Source organism: Lagenorhynchus albirostris, chromosome 3 (assembly GCF_949774975.1).
Source record: "Lagenorhynchus albirostris chromosome 3, mLagAlb1.1, whole genome shotgun sequence".
Taxonomy (NCBI): Eukaryota; Metazoa; Chordata; class Mammalia; order Artiodactyla; family Delphinidae; genus Lagenorhynchus; species Lagenorhynchus albirostris.
In genome coordinates this window covers 29418104-29440707 of record NC_083097.1, presented here as the reverse complement: position 1 = coordinate 29440707, position 22604 = coordinate 29418104, and the positions used below count along the sequence as shown (strand labels likewise).

General features: G+C 42.9%; 1 protein-coding gene across 1 annotated transcript; it reads left to right on the top strand.

Moving 5' to 3' along the window:
- Positions 1-5070: 5070 nt before the first annotated feature.
- Positions 5071-20235, top strand: UGT3A2 (UDP glycosyltransferase family 3 member A2). The gene is given in 8 exon segments (XM_060146291.1): positions 5071-5164; positions 7584-7685; positions 13085-13199; positions 15828-15945; positions 16157-16226; positions 16229-16329; positions 17588-17817; positions 19968-20235. Coding segments are annotated over 8 exon segments (1098 nt in total).
- The last annotated feature ends 2369 nt before the right edge of the window (positions 20236-22604 follow it).

The window sequence follows — 22604 nt, the reverse complement described above, 5'->3', positions numbered from 1 at the left end:
AACCCTGGTTAAGTCACAGACCTCCAGTAAACCCAAACCTCAGTCTCATATTTGTTTTAAAAAAGGGGGAGTGGTGAGTGGATGGCTTATAATACAGTGCTTATCAGTGTGGCTGTGAGGATTATAATCAAATAATGTACTTGGAAGTCTCCGGCAAAATGTTACCCCACAGTAGATATTCATTTATTAAGAAACACCAATCATCTATGTGGTTAAGCTCTTCCTCTTCCTTCAGGCTCTTATCTGGAAGTCATTTCTGAGGGAACATCCCTGCTTAATTTTTTCTTCCTAGCACTTAACACTATCTAACGTAATATGTGCTATTTCTCATCTCTCTTCTCAGACATAAGCTCCAAGAGGAATTATTTTTGTTTGCAGAACCACCTGTGCCTGACCCATAATAAATGCTCAATAAATTTGTGTTGAATCAGTAGATAGATGGGTTAATTTACACAGTCACCATCCTGCCCTGATCTGAGCTACTGCATTATAGTAGGTAATGGGGAGTATTTCCTAGGATACTAAATGGGAGGGGCCTTGGGACACCTTTTAAACCTCACCACCTGTCAGTCTCTTCCCTGTGGAGAGAGGGGAGGGTTGGAGATTAGATGTGTGACTATTAGAATTAGTAAGAAGGGTAATGGAGCGCACAAAATTTGGGAGAGAGATCCAGAAAAGGAGACGTGGGATACTGAAGGCAGACTCCGGGTATCCTGAGTTGGCATTCTGGGCCAGTGCTGCTCAAAGTGTCACTTGTCCACCTTGAAGAGGAACTTTTCTTTTCTCTACATAAAGACTTGCTTTTTGTAGAGACTCTCCAGCCCTGGATTTCTAGGCAGGATTTTTCAAAACTATCCCACGTGTTTTTAACTGTTTTTTGTTTTGTTTTGTTTTTTTGCGGTACGCGGGCCTCCCACCGCCGAGGCCTCTCCCACCGCGGAGCACAGGCTCCGGACGCGCAGGCCCAGCGGCCACGGCTCACGGGCCCAGCCGTTCCGCGGCACGCGGGATCCCCCCGGACCGGGTCATGAACCCGCGCCCCCCGCATCGGCAGGCGGACTCCCAACCACTGCGCCACCAGGGAAGCCCCTTAACTTTTTTTTTAAGCATAATTAAAGTCTCCCAACTGATTTACATGAAATAAGTAGTAGCATACAGACAGAATCACTATACTAACTGCTAATTAGATTGTGACTACACTTTCATAATGCCTAGTCTTTCCTTTGAAACCCTTAACATACTGATTATTGTTTAATGTGTTATTTTTAATGATTTGCTCAACATCTCTTTCCCAGTCAAACTGTAAGCTCCATGAGGACAAAGGTCATGTTTGCCTTGCTTACTACCAGGTCCACAGAATGTATCATAGTGTACAGCACATAGTAGGCAGATGGTAAACATTGACTGCACTATCTAAAGATTGAGATTTATAGACATGTTAGACCAAAGTATAAATCACATCTTTCTTGACTAGGATTTTGCAGTTAATGAAACCTTTGCTACTGTTCCAGGTATAACTTGGAAAATTATTCTCATTCAGTCACTGAATTCAAGAAGACTCCTTTCACTATCTCTTTCTGGCCTTAAGCTAACTGTCTGCTTTGAACTTTGAAAGCATACTTATGTCTGGGTCCCATTTCAGAATGTCTTATGTAAATGATTTATGGTGAAGTCCAGGCATAGATGTAATTGTAAAGGCCCCCAGGAGTTATAGCCCACAAAGTAGAGACTCTACCCTCCACAAGCCATGTCTCTATCTTCCCCAACATCTCTTACCAGAGAGCACAGGGCAGGGCTGTCTCCTCAGGGTTTTCTCTAAGTGTCGGGCCTTCTCTTTAGCAAAAGTGGTCATAGTTGATTGCTGATCATTCAGTTCATCAGTTGACTGCCTGATTCCTGGGCTTGGGAAGTGAGAATCTCACTTTTCAGCCAATTTGCTGCGTCCTGAGATCAGAAGTGTAGAACCCCTTAGGTCGGGCATTTGTCAAATGCTCTATAAACTAGCAAATGTTTAAACATTATTAAAAGAAAAGAAAATGAAGCCCCAATAAAGTAAAACCTCAAGTAAAAGCTGACACAGAATATTAATCCTCAGCAGGATTTTTAGAATCTGCATCACAGAAGAGGCCCTTAGGGATGAAGAAAAATATAAAGTCCTCATTCACTGCCTCTTAAACAGGAGCCCCAGGCAACAGTGACTTTTCTGAAGGATTTGCTGCCAATGGAATGTGAAGATGTCTGTTGGCCCAATAGTTGAAAGCAAGAGACTGGCAGATGTCACTGGCACACAGCTTTTAGAGTCGTTTATCAAATTAAAAAAAAAAAATTGCTGTTCCTTCACTTGTGTTCATGAGACCGTGTAACATCTCCCAGAGCAGGAAGACCATTAACTTGATGGGTACAGTTTAGATGAGGGGAAGAAGGAAGAAAGCATAATGGCAGAAGGAAGAAAGCAGGAACACTCTAAGCACCAGAGAGAATTGTAGCAAAGACAAAAACAAGGAAATGGGTAAATGCGGGTTTATCACTTAAGGAAATTGCTGAATAGTTCTCCTACCTTTGGCCATGTACACATCCTTACCAACATTTGGTGTTGTCAGTCTTTTTAATTTTAACCATTCTGGTGAGGGTGAAATGGTACCCCTAGTTTCAGTTTTCATTTCCTTCATCTCCAATGATGTTAAACATTTTTTCAGGTGTGAATAGCTGTTTTTATATCTTCCTTTTTGAAATGTCTGTTCATCTTTAGCCCCCTCCCTTTTTTTTTTTTTTTGAGTTCTCTCTCTCAGATCCTACTCAGGTCCACACACTCAGCTCCAGAAACCTCTATCAAAGAGGAAGTCATGTCAGTCCACCTCTTTCCTTCCCCTGTGCCGTATAAAACAAAAACAAACCAACAAAACAAACAAAATGGCCCAGTTTTTAGTTAGGTTGTTTGTCTTTTTATTATAGTTTTGTAGAAGTTCTTTTTATGTTATGGATAGAGATCTTCCATGGATTGCCTGTTTTTTTTCTTACTAGTCTTTTGATGAACAGAAGCATTTATGTTTGATGAACCCTGGTTTATCAATTTTTTTGTTTATTACTTAAGAAATCTTTGCTGTCTCCAGATCAGAAGGGTATTCGACTATGCTTTCTTTTTCTATAGGTTTTATAGTTTTATATTTTACATTTAGGCCCATGATCCATCTTGAATTAAAGTTTGTGCATAGATGTTTTAGGGCATTATGATCTTTTTAAAAATATAAATATTTAGTTCTTTTGTCTTCAAAGCAGCTTGCTGGGATTGTGTGTGTGTGTGTGTGTGTGTGTGTGTGTGTTGGATTTATAGACCAGTTTTGGGAGAATAGAGATCGTAACAGTTTTGAGCTTTCAGAGCCATTAACATTGTACATCTTTTGATTTCGGTAATGCTTTGTAGAGTGTAGAGGTCATGGACTTTTTTTTTTTTTTTTTGGCTAGATTTAATCTTAGGCATGTAAAGTTTTTTATATTTCAATTTCCATTAGTTTTTGCTATTAGATAGAAATACAACTGATTTTTATATATAAACCTTGAGTCCTGTAATTTTGATGAACTGACTTATTCTATTGTGACTTTTTGTAGCTTCCATAAGGGTCTTCTGTGTACACAATAGTGTCTCTGACAATATCAATTTTCTTCTTCCTTCCCGATTATTTAATTAATTAATTCATTTATTTACGAACTGGCTAGAGTTTCTACCATGTTGTTGAATAAAAATAGTAAGAACAGGCATTTCTGCTTTGTTCCTATCTTAAAAGTTCAATGTTTCACAATTAAGTATGATTATACACCAAGATTTTAAAAAATATATGCCTTTTATCACATTGAAGAAATTACTTTCTATTGCTAGTTATGCTGAGAGTTTCTATCATAAAAGGGTATTGAGTTTTGTCAAGAAAACAAAGACTTTTTTCTGCATCTATTGAGATAATATGGTACTTCATTTTTACTCTATTACTGTGGTGAGTTATGATTCATTTTGTTGATGGTTTCCTTTGCTATGCAAAAGACTGTAAGTTTGATTAGGTTTATTTTTGCTTTTGTTACTTTTCTTTGGGTGTCAAATCCAAAAGAATCATCACCAAGACCTATGTCAAGGAGCTTACTGCCTATGTTTTCTTCTAGGAATTTTCTTGTTTCCAGTCATTGAGGTCTTTTTCTGCCTGTTTCAGAGTTGCACTAAAACCCCGCACCGAAGCCAGTCTTGTTTTGAGGATAGAAAATGCAAAGATGACTTCTGGGGTTTGCATGCCCTGTCCTTCCCAGGGTTAACATTACAAGGCGGCAGAATTACAAGATGGCCTCAACTTGTACCTAGGGAGACTGTGGAAAGATCCCTAGTCCTATTTTATGAGGCTCATTCAGGATTAGAGCCTCAGCTTTAGAGGTCCGGTCCTCCGGGTGAAGGCTTGGACTTCAGAGTTAGGACTCTAGCACTTCTTCATGAATAAATTACCTCCTTTTAAAAGGCCATCAGAGCTATAATCCAGGAATAGTAGGTCAAGTTCCCTTGGGGATTTGCTTAGGGAGGTCTTGAGTTTGCTACACTAGCAGAGATTTTAAGCAGGTACCTGGGGAAGTGGAGCATGGATACAGCAGTATGAAGTATTAGAGCGGTTAGGTGGAGTACCGTAAGTACCATAAGTTTGGGGAAGGGTCCATAAAACTGAGATGGGTCCAAGTCACCTGGAGGTAGAGTTGTCATCCACGTGATTTCTAAACGTCTCTACCATTCCTGGTTCAGAGTTATCTCCCAGGCAGCAGGGAGGGCGGAGATTATGTGAACAGCACTGGATCAGCTGACTAACCCCTCCTTTCTGCTGCCAAGGTTAGGGAGGGTGAGGAGAGACTGTCTAATGGTTTCCTCACAGAGGGAGGAGGGGCCCAAGGGCGAGAGGGGACAAACAGAACGGAAGACAGACAGAACCACTCTCTTATTTCTCCCCAAGCCCTCAGCCAGCACCTTTCCTTCGCTGCCTGCGCATCAGGTCCCCTGTGCGGGGGCGGGGCAGGGGTCTCGGCCCCGCAGCTTCTACAGGAGCAAGGATGGCGGGGCAGCAGGCGCTGCTTCTAGTCGGATTCCTACTGCCTGGCCTCCTCCTCTCAGAGGCTGCCAAAATCCTAACTCTGTCCCTGGTGGGTAAGTGTTTGGTTAAAGATCCAGAGACAGGCAAACGGCGCTTGGTGAGAGAGTCGTGTGTTTTTCCGGTCTGGAGCAGGTTTGTTACCCTGGCCGGCGGATGAAAAGGGGGGAGCCATTTGTGCGGGTAGGAACGGGGCCGGGGCCAGAAGTTTGAGATCCAGCCCTGTGCAGGAGGCCCCCGGCCGCCTCCTCCAGGGCGCGCGCTGGACATTCAGAGGCTCACCCTAAACTTCTGGAGGGCGCACAGCAGTTGCCGGTAAAGACTGGGGCTAACTAGCGGTTTGCAGTTCTCGGAGGCCAAGGAAAGGTGCTCCTGGGGGCAGCAGTAATAATTTTCTGAGGCTGCCCAGGAGCCACGGTGGAGCAGGGAAGATACTACAGTGACAATTAGGAGAGTGGAGTGTTTCACCCCGAGGAATATATCAGGATACAGGGATAATCATAGGATGGAGCTTCCCCAAGACTTTATTTTAACCCATAGTGGGCTCTCTTAGATCACTTTTACATCACTGAGAATCAGGGGATCTTAGAGCTGCAAGGAACCGTAAATCATCAAATTAAGTCCCCACTAGGTTTTCCTGAGCAGGAAATGAAAGGTCGGGGAAGTGAGGTGCCGATGGCAGGAGCATACGGGACCTCCCTAATGGAACATACCAAATATTTACTCAGGATTTCCCATCCCCAAGATCATCCTCTCCAAGTGGGGAGTTTTAAAAATCACTTTATCTCTATTTGAAAGCTTTTTTTCTTTCTTTTTTTGGCCGCACTATGCGGCATTCGGAACTTCCCCAACCAGGGGTAGAACCCATACCCCACTGCAGTGGAAGGGCAGAGTCTTAACCACTAGACCACCAGGGAAGTCCTAAAATCTTTTTTTCCTGCTGACTGTTTGTAGTAATAATGCAAGAGAGCTTCCTCACCCCCTAAAAGTACACTGTTCCCCAGCCTCAGGCTCTGAGACGGAGCTGGTGCGGTTTGTGAGGGGCTGGACACCCAGAAGGCACTGGGGTCCCCAAGACCCTCCATGAGCGGATGAATGTGTAGTTGCCCTTCATCCTGCCCTTTCTCCCGGGTCTTGGGATTAAAATGTGGGCCAGAGGTGTGGGGAATTTGTACTTTATAATTTCCTGTTACGTCAGGCTATACAATTCTGTGTATAAAAAAAATTAAGGGTTTCCCTGGTGGCGCAGTGGTTGAGAGTCCGCCTGCCGATGCAGTGGACACGGGTTCGCGCCCCGGTCCGGGAAGATCCCACATGCCGCGGAGCGGCTGGGCTCGTGAGCCATGGCCGCTGAGCCTGCGCATCCGGAGCCTGTGCTCCGCAACGGGAGAGGCCACAACAGTGAGAGGCCCGCGTACAGCAAAAAGAAAAATTAAGAAATAGCTGCACACTTTTTCTCCTGCACCACCCGGAGCAGGTTTGTTACCCTGGCGGGCGGACGAAGAGGGATGAGCCATTTGTGCGGGTCGGTGAGGGGCAGGGTAGGTACTCCATCCCTCTAACCCCAGTCTCCAAACCCTTGCCATTTGCCATTAATTTCTCTCCTGATTCAGCTTTCTCTGCTGCTGAGACCCTTAGATTCAAGCAAAGTGCCTGTGTTGGTGCGGGTTCGAAGAGGAGACCTTAGTGAGATGGAGCCCCTCTCCCAAGGATTGAGCTTATGTTTCCTTAGGATCCCAGGATTGTCCTCGGATAGACAATGTCCCAGCCACTCACGCATATAGGATCCTGCAGGCCCATCCCATGGACCCCACAGTTATCCTGCAAGTCTATCCCCAAGTCTTAATGGATGTGAAACATTCAGGCCCCAACTGAGAAACTTCCTGCCAAATATATTTGAACTGCAAGCATTTTGGCTCCAACTGATAGCTCCACGTCCTTCTGCTGCAGTGGTTGCTTCTTGGACTCTTATTCAAGCACCCATATTTCTGGTTCCTACTCTTGCATACTTTCCAAAGAGAAGGATCCCAGAAATAGCTCTGATTGCTTGTCCATTAGGACCCCTTCACACTCACATGCACGGCACCATGCCACAATTTCCACCAGTGCAGTTATTTCTTTAGGACATGGTGTCTCCATAAGTCCCCGGCTGAAATGCAGTGTGTACCTTAGGATCAGGAACTCCTTAGGGCCTAAGCCCCGAGAAGCTTATCACACTGACACGGAGGCCAGAGTTACAAGAGGAAATCTTTGATGGAGGTTTGCCACTTATCAAGGAGCTGGGTCAGCAGGCTCTGGGTGAGTGGGCTAGGGCTTACTCAGAATGAGATGGAGAGACTGACTGATGACGCTCATTTCCTCTACTCCCTGGCAACTTTCTGCTTCCCTACCCCTCCTCTCCCGGATTTGTCAGCCCATCAATCTTAGAATCTCTACTCTCATCATTACAAAAATGAAGTTGTGCACTATTTCTAGGTGGAAGCCATTTTCTACTGATGAATCGGGTCTCTCAGATTCTTCAAGATCATGGTTGTAATGTCACCATGCTTCTCCAGAGAGGAAATTTATTGCCACCAGGTATCTTCCCCACTAATTCTTGATTGGGTGTATTCCAGGCAAGGAACAGCAATAGCAATGTCTTTTGCATAGAGGGTCTTTTCAAAGAGTTTCTTCAAATGTAACTGGGCTGAAAGAATGAAAAGGGTGAGTGTGTGCATGTGTGTGTTTGTGTGTGTGTGTCTATGTAAGGTGTAGGAAAACTTCCTGGCTCTTTCCACCAGGACTCCATGCTCTGTAGTTCTATGTTCTCCTCCTGTACCTGACTTCCAGTCCATCTCAAGCAACCCTCCACACATTATCACAGACCATTTTGGTAATGCTACTTTATAACTTGGCTTGAAAACCTGTTGAACAGGTGTGTTATCCATGTATAAGATTTCTAATAGGTAAGGATCACTTTTTTCTATGGCATAGATGACTTCTCCTCTTATGGTATCTGAAATTTAAGGAAGTTTTCTCAGGAGGTCCCTTATTTACGCAACTAAGATCAGAATCTACCATTGAGATGATCTTGTTTTCTTGAAAATTAGTGACTGCCCGTGAGTTTGTGCATACTGATGTAGGAAGTGCCTAAACCCAAAGAGTTTAGCTAGAATGAGCTCCTAAATCTTAGCAACTCCTCTCTATTGACAGAAAAGGAAACAGCAGCCCTAAGAACTTGAACAATTTACTCAGGGTCACATGGCAGGTTAATAAGTGTGTTGGGTGGGTTTAGGACTTTAAGCTCTGGATTGCTCATTCTGAAGTATTGCTCAGGCTTTGATTTAAGAAAAAAATGCAGTATTAAGCGGACTCTTTGAAGAATAAAATTGTGAGAAATTATAAAACTTTGAAGGTGACTTCAGGCTTTGTAATTGTTCAGATTGTTTTAAAATAATTCTTTTTCTGTCGAAATTTCTTTTACGTTTTTTATTGTGATAAAATATACATTACATGAAATTGACCACTGTAACCATTTTTGTATAGAGTTTAGTGACTTTAAGTACATTCACACGGTTGTGCAACTATCTCTGCCATCTACCTCCAGAACTTTTTTATCATTACAAACTAGAACTCTGTACCCATTAAAAATAACTGCTCATTACCCATTGCCCCAGCCCCTGGTAAACACTATTCTACATTACTTCTCTAGTAATTTGACTATTCTAGATACCTTATATAGGTGGAATCATACAATATTTGTCTTTTGTGTCTTGCACATTTCACTTAGCATAATATCTTTCAGGCTCATTCATGTTGGAGTATGTATCAGCATTTTCTTCCTTTTAAGGCTGAATAACATTTTATTGAATGTATATACCATATTTTATTTGTCTGTTCATTTGTTGATGGACATTTCTGTTGTTTCCACCTTTTGGATATGTTAGTAATGCTGCCATGAACATTGGTGTACAAATATCTGTTTGAGTCCCTACTTAAAACCATTCTAATCACCTTCTAGATTAAGTTCTATATGCTTCACTGAGCATCTTTTATATGCGTATCCTTTTGCACGTTCCTTGATAGCAGATCTGATGAAATAGCTGTAGTGTATTAAGATCTAATTTTTAAAATTGTAATTTAATCTAATGAAAATTTTAAATTAATTTAAATTAAAATTTTAGATTAAAAAATACATTTGGCATGAACTTTGAGAAACTACTGAACTTCTACCCCTTTAACAAATGTATGTACATCAAAATCTATAAACAATTCAGGGAGTTTTTAGATCCATTCAGTCTTATTCTTAGGTTCCAGGTTTAAGTGTCTAGGGTTTCTTTCAATATTCCCTAATCATGGGCATTCCTGAGACTTTGAAACAGCATATTCATTCTTTTTTTTTTTTTTTTTTTTTTGCGGTACGCGGGCCTCTCACTGTTGTGGCCTCTCCCGTTGCGGAGCACAGGCTCCGGACGCACAGGCTCAGCGGCCATGGCTCACGGGCCCCAGCCGCTCCGCAGCATGTGGGATCTTCCTGGACCGGGGCACGAACCGGTGTCCCCTGCATCGGCAGGCGGACCCTCAACCACTGCGCCACCAGGGAAGCCCCAGCATATTCATTCGTTACTTCGTTAGAAGAGCTAGGCTAGGTGTCTGCAAATCAGGAAAATACATGATTAGGTTATTATTTCTGACCTGATGCTCATTTCAGTGTATGGAATATTTGAACCATATATTAACTATTAATTTGAACACACCCATCTTGCTTATTTATTAACAACTTTAGTGAAGAAATAACCTCAGTGGCACTGAAGAAACAAAGATCTCTAATAATCATACTTGTGGATTCATAAGCTCCAATCATTATGTGGAATCACAATTGGGTTATTGATAGAGGCTGAAAGGATATTGAGGACATGATAGAAAAAGCCTAGATTGCCTTGAACACACTGTTAGTGGAAATGCACATGTTAAAACTCTGCAAATGAGGACTGCCTCCAAGGGCAGTGGCTGCCCTTGCCCTGTTCAGATGCAGGGCTGTGTCTGAGCCGCTTCGTTCCCCCGAAGTGCACACTCTCCTCGGCAATAGCAGCCTTCACTCTAGTGGGGACCGCACTGGAGCAGGAGCCTAGTGCGGGCCTGGTGTGCACTGGGCTGGTCCCAGGAAACCGGCCAGATCCCCAAGAGTTTCAATCTGCTTCCTCTGCTTTGTTCCTGGGAGTGACCAGGCGTGTATACACACTCTTCATAAGTGAAGGCTTGGTTTCTTACAGCCCTCTGGTAAGTCCCACTGGTTTTCAAACCAGCTAAGGGGATTCATCGTCCCCGTGTGGGACCCCAGGGCATGATAACTTTTATGGAGAACAAAGAAGAACTCTGAGGATGAAGCAGTAAGCCCAGAGGTTAGAGCTTCAATCTCACAGGGCTGTGTTTCAAATCGCAGAGGATTGTTTCCAGTCCTTAATAAGGAATTTTGACATCCAAATGGGCCAACAATATTAGTTGGCCCATTTGGATGTCAGAATTTCTTATGACCAGTGACTGATGCTTTCCTTCCACTTCGTTGCATTTAGATTAATAAAATCAGTAACCAGTGTCTTATACCTGCCCCACTATTGTTTCTTGGAAGTAGAAAACTTGTTTCCTGATTTCATAGGTCCACAGATGGAGAGAAATTTTGCCTCTGGGTTGATCATACCCACACTCTCACCCATACTTGTTAAATTATTTGGATGTTATAATTTGGGACATTTGAGCCAATGATATTTAGATTAGATTTTGAACTATGAGTTGGTAGTGTAAAAGTTTGAGACCTTTTGGGATGTTGAGATGGGGTGAATGCATTTTGCATGTGGGATGTACATGAGTGTTTGAGGTGCAGAGAGCAGAACATAATAATAGGCAGATAATGCCCCCCCCCAACAAAGATATCCATGTTCTAATTCTTGGAACCAGTGAATGTTCTACCTTACAAGGCAAAGGGACTTTGCAGATGTGATTGATATAAGGATCTTGAGATGGGGAGATTATCCTGGATTATCCAGGTGGAGTCAGTGTAATTACAAGAGTTCTTCTAAATGAAAGAAGATAACAGGAGAAAAACAGAAGGAATGTGATGGTGGAAGGAAAAGTCAGAGTGACGTGATTGCCAATTGGAAGGAGGCTATAAGCCAAGGAATGCAGGCAGACACTAAAAGCTGGAAGAGGCAAGGAAACGATTGTCCCCTTGAGCCTCCAGAAGGAATGCAGGCCAGCCCACATCTTGCTTTTACTCACATAAGACCCATTTTGGACTTCTGATATCCAGAACTGTAAGATAATAAGCTTGTTTTTTTTTTTTTTTTTTGCCACTAAGTTTACAGTAAATCTTTGCAGCAACAATAGGAAACCCATGCAGCCATCATAGGTGGTCAGGTCGCTCCAGGAGGCAGGAGAGCAGGTTGCTAAAGGCAATTTTGAGGGGCACGAATTACAGTACCTATTGTATTGTGATTTGGACAGATTCTAGATGTTTTGTTATTTGGGACCATATCCAAAGTGGGCTGATTTTCAAGCAATGAGCATACATGGACTTAAGTAAAACATATAAATGAGAAATATGTTGTCTCCAGAATGCAAAAAGAACTAAAAGATGTTGGACCCGTTGAAATATTATGGTGTCAATAGTTGTTTCTTGACAATGTCAGTGATAGAAAAACCTTAGACTGACCAAATCTTTCCCAGGAATTTCACTTAGGTACTGGGTCTTGAGCTTTGTGTAGGGACAGTGGCACCTCCCTTCATGTGAACTACTTTGAGAACGTTTCTGCCTTGAATGAGTGTGTGAAATGAATCTCCTTGGAGGAGGATGTCCTTAATGTAATTAATACCTATGCTTCTGGGGAAAGTTGGATGTGGTTAACATTTTGCCAACAAAGATTGTGGCCAATGGTAGACCTGTTGAAATGTCCCATTGGCAACCAGTTAGAGGTATACTGTGCCTCTTCCAAGGTGAAGGCAAACTGCAGTTGAGAGCCTGGTAAAATAGGTACTGAACAGAACATATTAGCCAAATCTATGACCGCCAAGTATTTTTTAGTAGATCCTTGGATAGAGTCAGTCATTTCACTGAGGTTGGATATGGGAGCTGTAATGTGTGGGACCATGCAATGATCTGTTCCCGGTCACTATGCACAATTTGGTTGGACGTCATGACTGATGTAGGCACAAATGCATTAAGAAGAGTATGGAAGGTTTATTACTCAAATAATAAGGACTTTTTGAAAGAACAGGACAGGTTCCCAAGCCCCTGAAAAATGGCTATCGAGAGTAGGGAGGGATGACTAGCTTGAAATTTTATTGTGGGCAGGGGGTTGGGATGTGGTGAGGGTTCCGCCTCATGGGCCTGACTTGCATGGTTTGAAATTCCCACTTAGGGCCACGGGAGGGAGCATGCAGGCTTTCTTACCAGTTTGCCCAGGTAATGCACAGAAGAGGGAATGAGAGATAGGGCTTGAAGCCTGCTAGCGGTCAAACATCAGCATAAAACATCAAACTCATGGGTAATCGAGGAGAAGCCAAGTTGGTACATAGAGGTGCAGAATATTACTATTTTAATTAAGCCATTCAGTACTTTCTACTGAATCACAAACTATTTGGATATATCACTTTAAATAATGAAGTTGAATTTTTCTAAAGCAGAAAGAGCAGAGGCTCTGGAATCAACCTTGACAAATTATCTTAAACTAATTAACTTTATTTTCTCAGCAATAAAATGAGACAAATAGCTATACATTCAATTAAGGCTTTAAACGGAAGTTTCCATAATTTAAACTAAAAAGCATTCCTGAATCATTGTAAGGTTCTCAAGAAATACTTTCATATACAAGATTGAATAAGAAAGCAACCAAATGGAACAAAAACAATTCAAAAGACACAATCGAATGTTGGTATCATCATTCTAATGTTAATCCATGTTGTGTGACACATTTAACATTTAACCCATTGGTGTTTCTTAGGTTTTACAGAGGAGGAGAAATCATACAAAGTTATTAACTGGTTCCTACCTGAAGACGATAACAAAGAATTTAAGAAGTCTTTTCATTTCTTTATGGAAGAAACTTTTGAGGGCAGGTAATTTTTTAAATTATTTGAACTAAACAGTCACAGTTTTGGTAATATAAGTGAATGGGTGGATGCTTGGACTGAGGATGTGATAAAGGGATGGTTGGATGGATGGAGAGGGGGAGGGAGAGAGGGATGAATGATGATGATAGTTGGGTAAACAAGTTATTTCACACCAAATCCTCCATTCCAGCCATTGGAGGCTTTCTCTTGCTCTGTCCTTTCTCTCTTCTACTATAAGCATGAAGGTATTCCTGTAGCAACTGGGAGGTAGTTTCTTCTGGGACTTCCTTGCAACATTTCACTTACAATCTTTGTCTATAATCTCCCCAACACAGAAGCATAGGTACCTCAACCTCTCACTGTTGGTAGGGAAATCAAAGACACCTTTCCATTTATTTTTTTCCTTTCTCCTCACATGTATTTATTAATGGAGAAGACTTTTAAACAATGATTTTGTAGAAGTTGAGCTTCTGGCCATGTAAAGTCCTTTTAAAATGCAATCAACCTCGTGCAAAATAAGACATGAAGCTGACTCCTTTTGCTTCATCTGGAATGGAAAGGAACACATAACTCCTTACTCATAGACATAGAAGTGAAAAGACAGAAATCCATGCCTATCTGGATTAATTACAGAGGACTAATCCCCTCTTTTCTTCCTGAAAATCTATTTACTAATAAAGGTACTGCTTAAATCTGACTATTTCCATAAAACCTCCTTTCCTCACTCAAACTGGAAGACCATAGTCCCTCTGGGATAGGTCTGACCTAACCTACTCATCTGATACTTAGTCTGTATTGTCTTGCGACGTTATTTATACATTTTAAGTATATGCTTTGTCTATTCTCCCCTAATTTCATATTTTTGAGGACAGATATAGGTAACCATGCATTCTTGATACTTTTCTATTTGTTAGCTTAACTTTAACTATGATTAACAAATTATATTTTAGGAATTTTTACAGCATTACTGAAGTTATCCAAAAGTTTTAGTAACCACTCCTTTGTTATGTGAAATCTTTAAAACACAGCAGGGGATGATTTGAGACAATCACTTTCATTGAAGTTAACCCTGAAGATCAGGCAGAGATATGTATATTGCTAATGACTTCTCAGCCTCTGTACAATCTCTACCTGGGGCACAATGGTGCAATGGTGGACAATTATAACTATGCCAGGGTACCGATTCTCTTGGTCCTCCATGCAGCCAGGAGGCCTCTGATGTCTCGAGCCCTTGCACTTATTACCTCTAGTATCTTAGAGTGCAGATGGATATCCTATTTCCCCATATGTTGTACAAACAGGAAACAGGGTCATAATCTATATAGGCAGTGATGGGAAAGCGTTGCAAGAAGATAGGTTCCTGGAATAATCCCATAAGCAATGTCTTAATTACATGTCAGAAAGCTTTGCCATTATCTTCTCTGTATACCTTAGCCTGCACTGAAGTGGAAAGGCTAATCATATGTTTCAGAACCAGGTTTCTTTTCCCTTTGTTTAACCTCTGAGCTAGCTGAGATTTTGTTCTAATATGATCAAATAATCCCTTGGGTGAGGAAATCTGTCATATGTGAATACACAGTAATTTTAAAAAAATAGCCTATATTGTCAGTATTTATGGGATTGTGTCATCAAGTGACTTGCACTGTTTTGCTAAGTAAACAAGAAAACCACTCATAAAAGTTCAGTATATAAGTGAAGTTTAAGGAAAGTGTCGCAGAATTTATCAAGTAGAAAGAGATCTGTGAGGTCTGCTGTGGTCAAAGAAGCCTCCCAGAGCAGAAGCCCCATTGAGGGCAGTTCATTTTCAGTTAACATAATGCATCTGTGCCCATGGATTTCAGGAATGGAGAGTTCAAAGATATATTTTCTAAGAACTGGCATAGAGAGTGCTGGGGATTTGGAGTAGTGAGGAAAGGGAGGGGGGACGAAGGGAACACTCTCAAGAGCAGAACATCTGCCCAGAGTGACTAAGGTACATATTTATGGACAGTGTAGAATAGGATGGCTGCTGTTGGCTGTGGTCTTACCTACCTGGAATATTTTCTTTGTATCCCAATATTCTTTATTTTTAATTGACGTATAGTTGATGTACAGTGTTTGAGGTATTCAGCAAAGTGATTCAGTTCAGTTATGCATATATATGTGTATATATATTCTTTTTCAGATTCTTTTCCATTATAGGTTATTACAAGATATTGAATATAGTTTCCTGTGCTATACAGTAGACCTCTGTTATCTATTTTATATATAGTAACATGTATCTGTTGATCCCAAATTTCCAATTTATCCCTTCCCCTGCTTTCCTCTTTGGTAACCATAAGTTTGTTTTCTATGTCTGTGAGTCTATTTCTGTTTTGTAAATAAGTTCATCTGTGTTATTTTTTAAGATTCCACATATAAGTGATATCATATGATATTTGTCTTTGTCTGACTTACTTCACTTAGTATGATAATCTCAAGGTCCATCCGTGTTGCTGCAAATGACATTATTTCATTCTTTTTTATGGTGGAATAATAGTCCATTGTATATGTATAACACATCTTCTTTATCCATTCATCTGTCAGTGGACCAAGTTTCTTTTATGTATTGTGATATCAACACTTCCAATGAATATTTATTTATTTTTCTTACAGAAGCACATTTGAACACGTTTTAGCTATTTTGGAGCAACTAGGGCTTCCGTGCAGTCATTTGCTAAGGAGAAATGATACTGTAAATTCTTTAAAGAATGAGAACTTTTGGGCTTCCCTGGTGGCGCAGTGGTTGAGAGTCCGCCTGCTTATGCAGGGGACACGGGTTCGTGCCCCGGTCTGTGAGGATCCCACATGCCGTGGAGTGGCTGGGCCCGTGAGCCATGGCCACTGAGCCTGCGCATCCGGAGCCTGTGCTCCGCAACGGGAGAGGCCACAACAGTGAGAGGCCCGCGTACCGCAAAAAAAAAAAAAAAAAAAAAAAGAATGAGAACTTTGACCTGGTGATAGTGGAAAGTTTTGACTACTGGCCTTTCTTGCTTGCTGAGAAGCTTGGAAAGCCAGCCCCCTGTCTTATGTGTCAGTATTCTATTCCTTGTTAACTGACCACATGGACTAATGGGGCTGAGTAAAGAATTCCCTGATGTTCTTTGATGTTCCTGATGTTCTTTTGCCCTTCATTCTTTTCTATCCCAGGCCTGATGTCTGCAGCCATCAAAGTCACAGTGACCTACTGCTTTTGGTCTTGAACAAGGTCACCACAAAATAATCCTGAACAATCTGTGAGCTCTGAGAACGCATACCAGGGGGCACATTGCCACTGTATTCAGTGCTTTATGTGCACATGTTCACCCATGTTCCCTTACGCACTTACATACACAGACACACACACATATCTTCCTTAGCTACTAAGGTGTGAGCAACTCATACATTCACGATACTGATGCCAATGTACCTGAGTGCCACGCTGAGCAGCCTCCTGGCCAGTTATTTGGCACACTGAGTCTCTGATACCAGAGAATTTTCTCACCCACAACAGGTTATCTCTGTGCCTAGTGCTGCTTCTTAGAGACCCCTCACTGCCATAGCCACTGACTGGATCAGAGGCTCATAACCAAGATTATGACAAAATAATCTGTAGAATTTTAAAAACATTCTTGTTTCCACATCTGCAAATGTATTTCTTTAAGTCTTGGACATGGGATATGATTCTCATTTCAAAGAAGATACAAGGAGGTTCTTATGCACATCCCAGTTGGCCAACACAGGCTGAGATGAACTCTTCATTATCAACAATCGCCTTAGTTAGCTCTAAGTAAGCAAAGGCTAGCAAATACTGATGTGCAGAGTCCAGTCTTTGCTTTCAAGTGATTTCTCATATATTTAAAGAGAACAACACATACAGTGTAAGTTTTATGAGTGCTACATGAGTTGTGATATCAATGAATGTGTCAGGAATTCAGAGAAGAGGGATATTATTTGGTGGGTGAGAAAAGTTTGCTCAAGGAAAGGAAGAGACAGAGAGAGACAGAGATAGACATAGGGAAACACAAAGAGAAAACAGGTGAGCCAAGCAAAGAGACATGAGGGGATAGAGAGAAGGAATGGAATGATGGAATGGATAGATGGAATGATGGATGGATGGATGGATGGGTGGGTGGATGGATGGATGGAGATATCTGCCTTGCTTAGCACTATTCTCTACAGAATTCCCTGGGTACTGGCTGAGTCTTCCCTGGGTTCTGGCTGAGTCAAGGAGTCTCTATACAAAGGCAAGGCTTGGAATCCTTGGGTGTGTAGCAAGCAAAGTCATCTTCACAATGGCTCCAACACACTTTAAGTCCCATTGGTATTTTCTTCTGCCTTTTCTGCTTTCCTTGTTCTGAAACTTTTCATCCTGAAATGTTCTGCTGCCTTTGTTATTTGCAACAGGGCACCCTCACGTTCACCTTTTTGTCACTCATGGTGGGATAAATAGTGTCATGGAGGCCATCCAACATGGCCTGCCCATGGTGGAGATTCCCCTCTTTGGAGACCAGCCTGAAAACCTGCTCCAAGTAGATGTCAAAAATTTCGGTGTCTCCATCCAGTTAAAGCAGATCAAGGCTGAGACATTGGCTCTGAACATGAAGCAAGTCATAGAGGACAAGAGGTGTGCAGCTCTCTGGGCTTGTGGTTACTCACACTGAATGAAGATGTAAACCACAACGGGCACCGTGTGGGTCTTTTTTTTTTTTTTTTTTTTTTTACTGTGTGGGTCTTTTTTGCAATAAAACTGAAATTTCCAGGATGTGAAATAATATGTGTGTGATGCTAACAGCTGACTTATTTCCTATGAGAGGATGACTAGAACAGTTTAGGTTAGATGCTGAGAATGATTTTATACCTTCTAGTTGTGAGGAACCCGAACTACTGACACAGGGTGTCTTTGAGAGGTCTTCTACTTTGGAGGTGCTTATAGTAGAATTCCAACTGAGGCAGGAGGTTGCCTTTCTGTTCCCAATATCCCACACTGCTCCCCACCTCAGCCGTTTTGACTGTGCTGCTCCCTAGAAAACACATTCCCTTCTCTTCACAGGGTTGGCTCCTTCATGACATCGAGGCCTCATCCCAATGCCACCTGCTCAGAGAGACCGTCTTTCTATGATAGTCCCAAAGCCTTCTCTCCTATCCACCCCAATTATAGCATATTATTTTTTTCTTAGCACGTCACAGGATCTGTAATTGCCCATTTCTTTATGTTTTAATATATTGGCTGTTCCCCACACTAGAAAGTAGAGAGTAAGCTCACCCAGGACAACAGCGCATGTCTCCTGTTTTCTGCTATGTTCCCAGGGTTCAGCACAGGGCTTGCCACAAAGTAAGTTTGAATGGATTCCTGTTAAGTGAGTAAATACAAAGGGGCCCATTGACCACTTAAGAAATTTTCCAACCAGCACAGTAATCTCATGTGAAGAGGAAAAATATATTTTCTTTCTTATAATGAAGAAGGACTAAAAAACTTAGAGCTTCGAGGGCACAAACCCGAATCGTATCTCAACACTTAGCATTACTGCACAACGTTGTGGCACATAGGAGACCTGCAAGTAATTCTTGTTAGGTGACTGAATAATAACCACACTGCATGTGACTCCTAACCCCAGAAAAGTTGTTAAGCTCTGGGGGTCCGATAACCCAGAAACTTTATGCATATTTGGTATCTCACATGTTTAAAATACTCATTTTCTGATGAATGGCTTCGTAACTTTCACTGGATTTTCAAAGACCTAAACCCCAAATGTGCAGGATCCACTGGCCCTGTGAAGGAGTCATCTGGGCTGGGATGGTCCACAGACATTGGACATCAGGGCTGGCTACATAATTCATGTGCCTTTATGTGAAATGTGGAGACCCTTGTCATAAAGTTTAAGGATTTCAAGAGGGTGACAGCAGAGAATTAAATCAAGCACAGGCCCACTTAAGGGTGGGGCCCTGTGCAAATATGCAGGCTCATAGCCCATGAAGCCAGTGCTGGTCAACATGATGCTTTGAAGGAGCAGGAAAACACAGATGTCGTCCTGGGCTACAGTCCCCAGAGTCACATTTGTTATCTAGCCCAGGCACCAGCACAAAGTAGATGCTCAGTAAATATAATGGTTTCCTGTAGTATATCTTAAGCCTCCTTGGGGTAGAGATTAGTCCTTATAGACTTAGTCACTTTTTTTATAGTTTAGCACTTCCAGCACCAAGCATGGATCTTTGCATGCAAATATCAGTTTGAACTTTATTTTTTTTAATTTCTTATTTATTTATTTATTTTTGCTGTGTTGGATCTTCGTTTCTGTGCGAGGGCTTTCTCTAGTTGTGGCAAGCGGGGGCCACTCTTCATTGCGGTGCACGGGCCTCTCACTATCGCGGCCTCTCTTGTTGTGGAGCACAGGCTCCAGACGCGCAGGCTCAGTAGTTGTGGCTCATGGGCCTAGTTGCTCCGCGGCATGTGGGATCCTCCCAGACCAGGGCTCGAACCCCGTGTCCCCTGCATTAGCAGGCGGATTCTCAACCACTGCGCCACCAGGGAAGCCCAGTTTGGACTTTTTAAAGGGACCCAACTAGACCATAGCAAGGCCAAGCCAACAACTTTTCCTTGAAAGGGAATCTTTTGTGCATAATTTGGAAAATGTGTGTGTGTGTGTGTGTGTGTGTGTGTGTGTGTGTGTGTGTGTGTGAGTGAGAGAGAGAGAGAGAGAGAGAGAGAGAGAGATGCAAGATCTCTAAGACTTCTGAGACCACTTGAGTAACACCTCCATCTGTCTCTGCCAATAGGCAGAAATCTGCCATGGTCGACACCAGCATCATGAAGCGCTCCCACCCCCTGACCCCCAGCCAGTGGCTGGTGGGCTGGATCAACCACATCTTGCAGACAGCGGGTGCGGCTCACCTCAAGCCCCACACCTTCCAGCAGCCGCGGTGGCATGAGCAGTACCTGCTGGACCTCTTCTCGTTCCTGCTGGCGGTCACCCTGGGCACCGCGTGGCTGTGTGGGCAGCTGCTGGGCCTGGTGGCCAGGTGCTGTGTGGGATCAGGAAGCTAAAGAAGGCCTGAGGCCAAGTGGAGCCTTGGAAGGTGGTGTGTTTGGGCAGAGTCAGCATTTCTTGGCATCTCCCACCAGTTTTGTCAACCCTCATTCTCCACATCCTATCCACTTGCTATTTTGCTACAAATTCCTGCTCACTGGCTTCTTCCCATTGTTGACTTAAAAAAAAAATATGCACAACGTGAGAGTTGCGAGTTAAGTTTTATTTGGGGCAAAATGAGGACTGTATCCTGGGAGACAGCATTTCAGATAACTCTGAGAAACTGCTCCGAGGCAGCGAGGGGAGGTGCCAGGATATTTAGGAGTTTTGCAACAAAGAGCAGGTAATTGGGAACATCAGAAGATTGTTGTTAAATAAAGAAAACCGGATATCTCAAGTTAAGGAATTTAGCACTTTTTCTGTGTATGGGAAGATGCAAGAGTCTGGGCTCACCGAAATCATTCCTTTGATAATGCACCTTAGCTGTCTGGGGCCTGTATGTTTACATCCTGAGTTTCCTCAGGCCTCACTGCAGGGAGTGGCTGCGGTCTGAGGACTGCTAGATGGCAGGTATTTTCAGTCCTGAGTTTCCTCAGGCCTCACCAGCTCACCGTGGAGGGCTGCAATCATTGGTGACTGTGACATCCTTTGTTTATTGATATGGCAGGAAATATTCCATGTATAAATACTCCATTCCATTTATAAATAGTCCATTTATCACCATGATTAGAATACTTTACTGAGCCCTTGTGGCCTTCTTTATTTTCAGTCAACAAAGGCTGTTCTGTGATTCCGTCCCTGGATAATTTGGACCAGTGCCCCTCAGATCTGAAGCTTTAAAGCCACCTTCCTTATCACGCCCTTCTTCACGGCACTGAGCCTGAACCATTCCAGCCTCCATGCCCAGCATCTTCTCAGGCTCCTTCCCTCACTCCACTCCACCACTTATCATGGAATAAACCCTAAGGCAGGCGCTTTGCTGATTCTTTTGTTTTCTATTTGCTTCTCCTGCAAACTCTTGTCAAAGCTCAGGAAGCATGGCCTGGGCGGGCATTCAGTGCCAGACACACCCTTGCCTGTGTCCATGGTCTCTGCCTTGGTTTCTGCTGAACACTCCTTTGCAGATCGGGTGTGGAGACTGCAGGTTGGTCATGGGCTGAAATGTCCCTGGTCTCCACTTTTCATAGCTGTGAGCTGTCTTCTCAATATTCCTATGAAAAAAAATGAAGTCATGAGAAAGAAGATAATTTCTTCTTTAAACTAAGAAGAGCCTCTCCATAGCTGAGCCTTTCTGTACTTGACATACTGTTGGGAATCGCATTCACCTGATAGTAACAGAAACCAGAAAAAAGTGACGGGAACAGCTTAGGGTTTTCTTTTCTTTTCTTTCTTCTTTTTCTCATGTAAAAGAAATGTGTATTGGAATTCCCTGGTGGTCCAGTGGTGAGGACTCTGTGCTTTCACTGCTGAGGTCATGGGTTCAATCCCTGGTCAGGGAACTAAGATTCCACAAGCCATGCAGCGTGGCCAAAAAAAAAAAAAGTGTAGGTAGGCAGGCCATCCAGGGCTGATGTTGCAGCTGCATGACGTAATCAATAGTCCGGATTTCTCGTGTGGTTGCTCTGCCTGCCTTAGTGGGTAGCTTCATCCTCAAGTTCACCCTGATTTTCAAGGTGGTCATTTTAGATCCAGTCAGCACATTGGAATTTCAGGCAAGAAAAGGGAAACTTAAGGAAAGGGCGTAAAACAGGTTCATACCAGCTGAGTTAGCTTCTTTAAAGAGGTTTCCCAGACACCGCAGCTACCCAAAGACTTCCAGTGAAATCTCATAGACAGACCTGAGTCACGTGACCATTCCTAGCTGCATAAAATGTCTAAGAAGTGTCCTCCAGCCCCGACTTCCCTGCTGGGTACATTACTATTCCAAGTAATTGGGGGGTGGGGGAGGTGGCGAAGAGGTGTTAGAAAGAAAAAAAAGGACAGTGGATAATGGGAGGAAAGTAGAGCCTCGGTCACATGTGGAAGGCAGCAGGGAGGGGCTGGATTGGATGTTACGTTTCACCTGTGACCTGGTGACTCAGTGGCCTCAGGGACAGTCTTATACCCACTGTAACTGCCTGTGGGTGGAAAGCAGACCTTTCCGAGTAGTGAACATTCAAAATAAGAACAGAAATCTTTTACCAATGTGACATGTGTTATGCTTTCCAAGTCCTTTCATCTCCTTTCTGCCATTTAACGGGATACATGTGTCTAATCCATTCAACCAGAAAGAAGCAGGTACCACCGGGGCAACCACAGAGAGAGAGGAGAGCCATTGTGCAAATTAAGACAACAGCGATAAAACTTGTCCCCGTGATGGATGCCTCCTCCCGCCAGAGCACAGGGC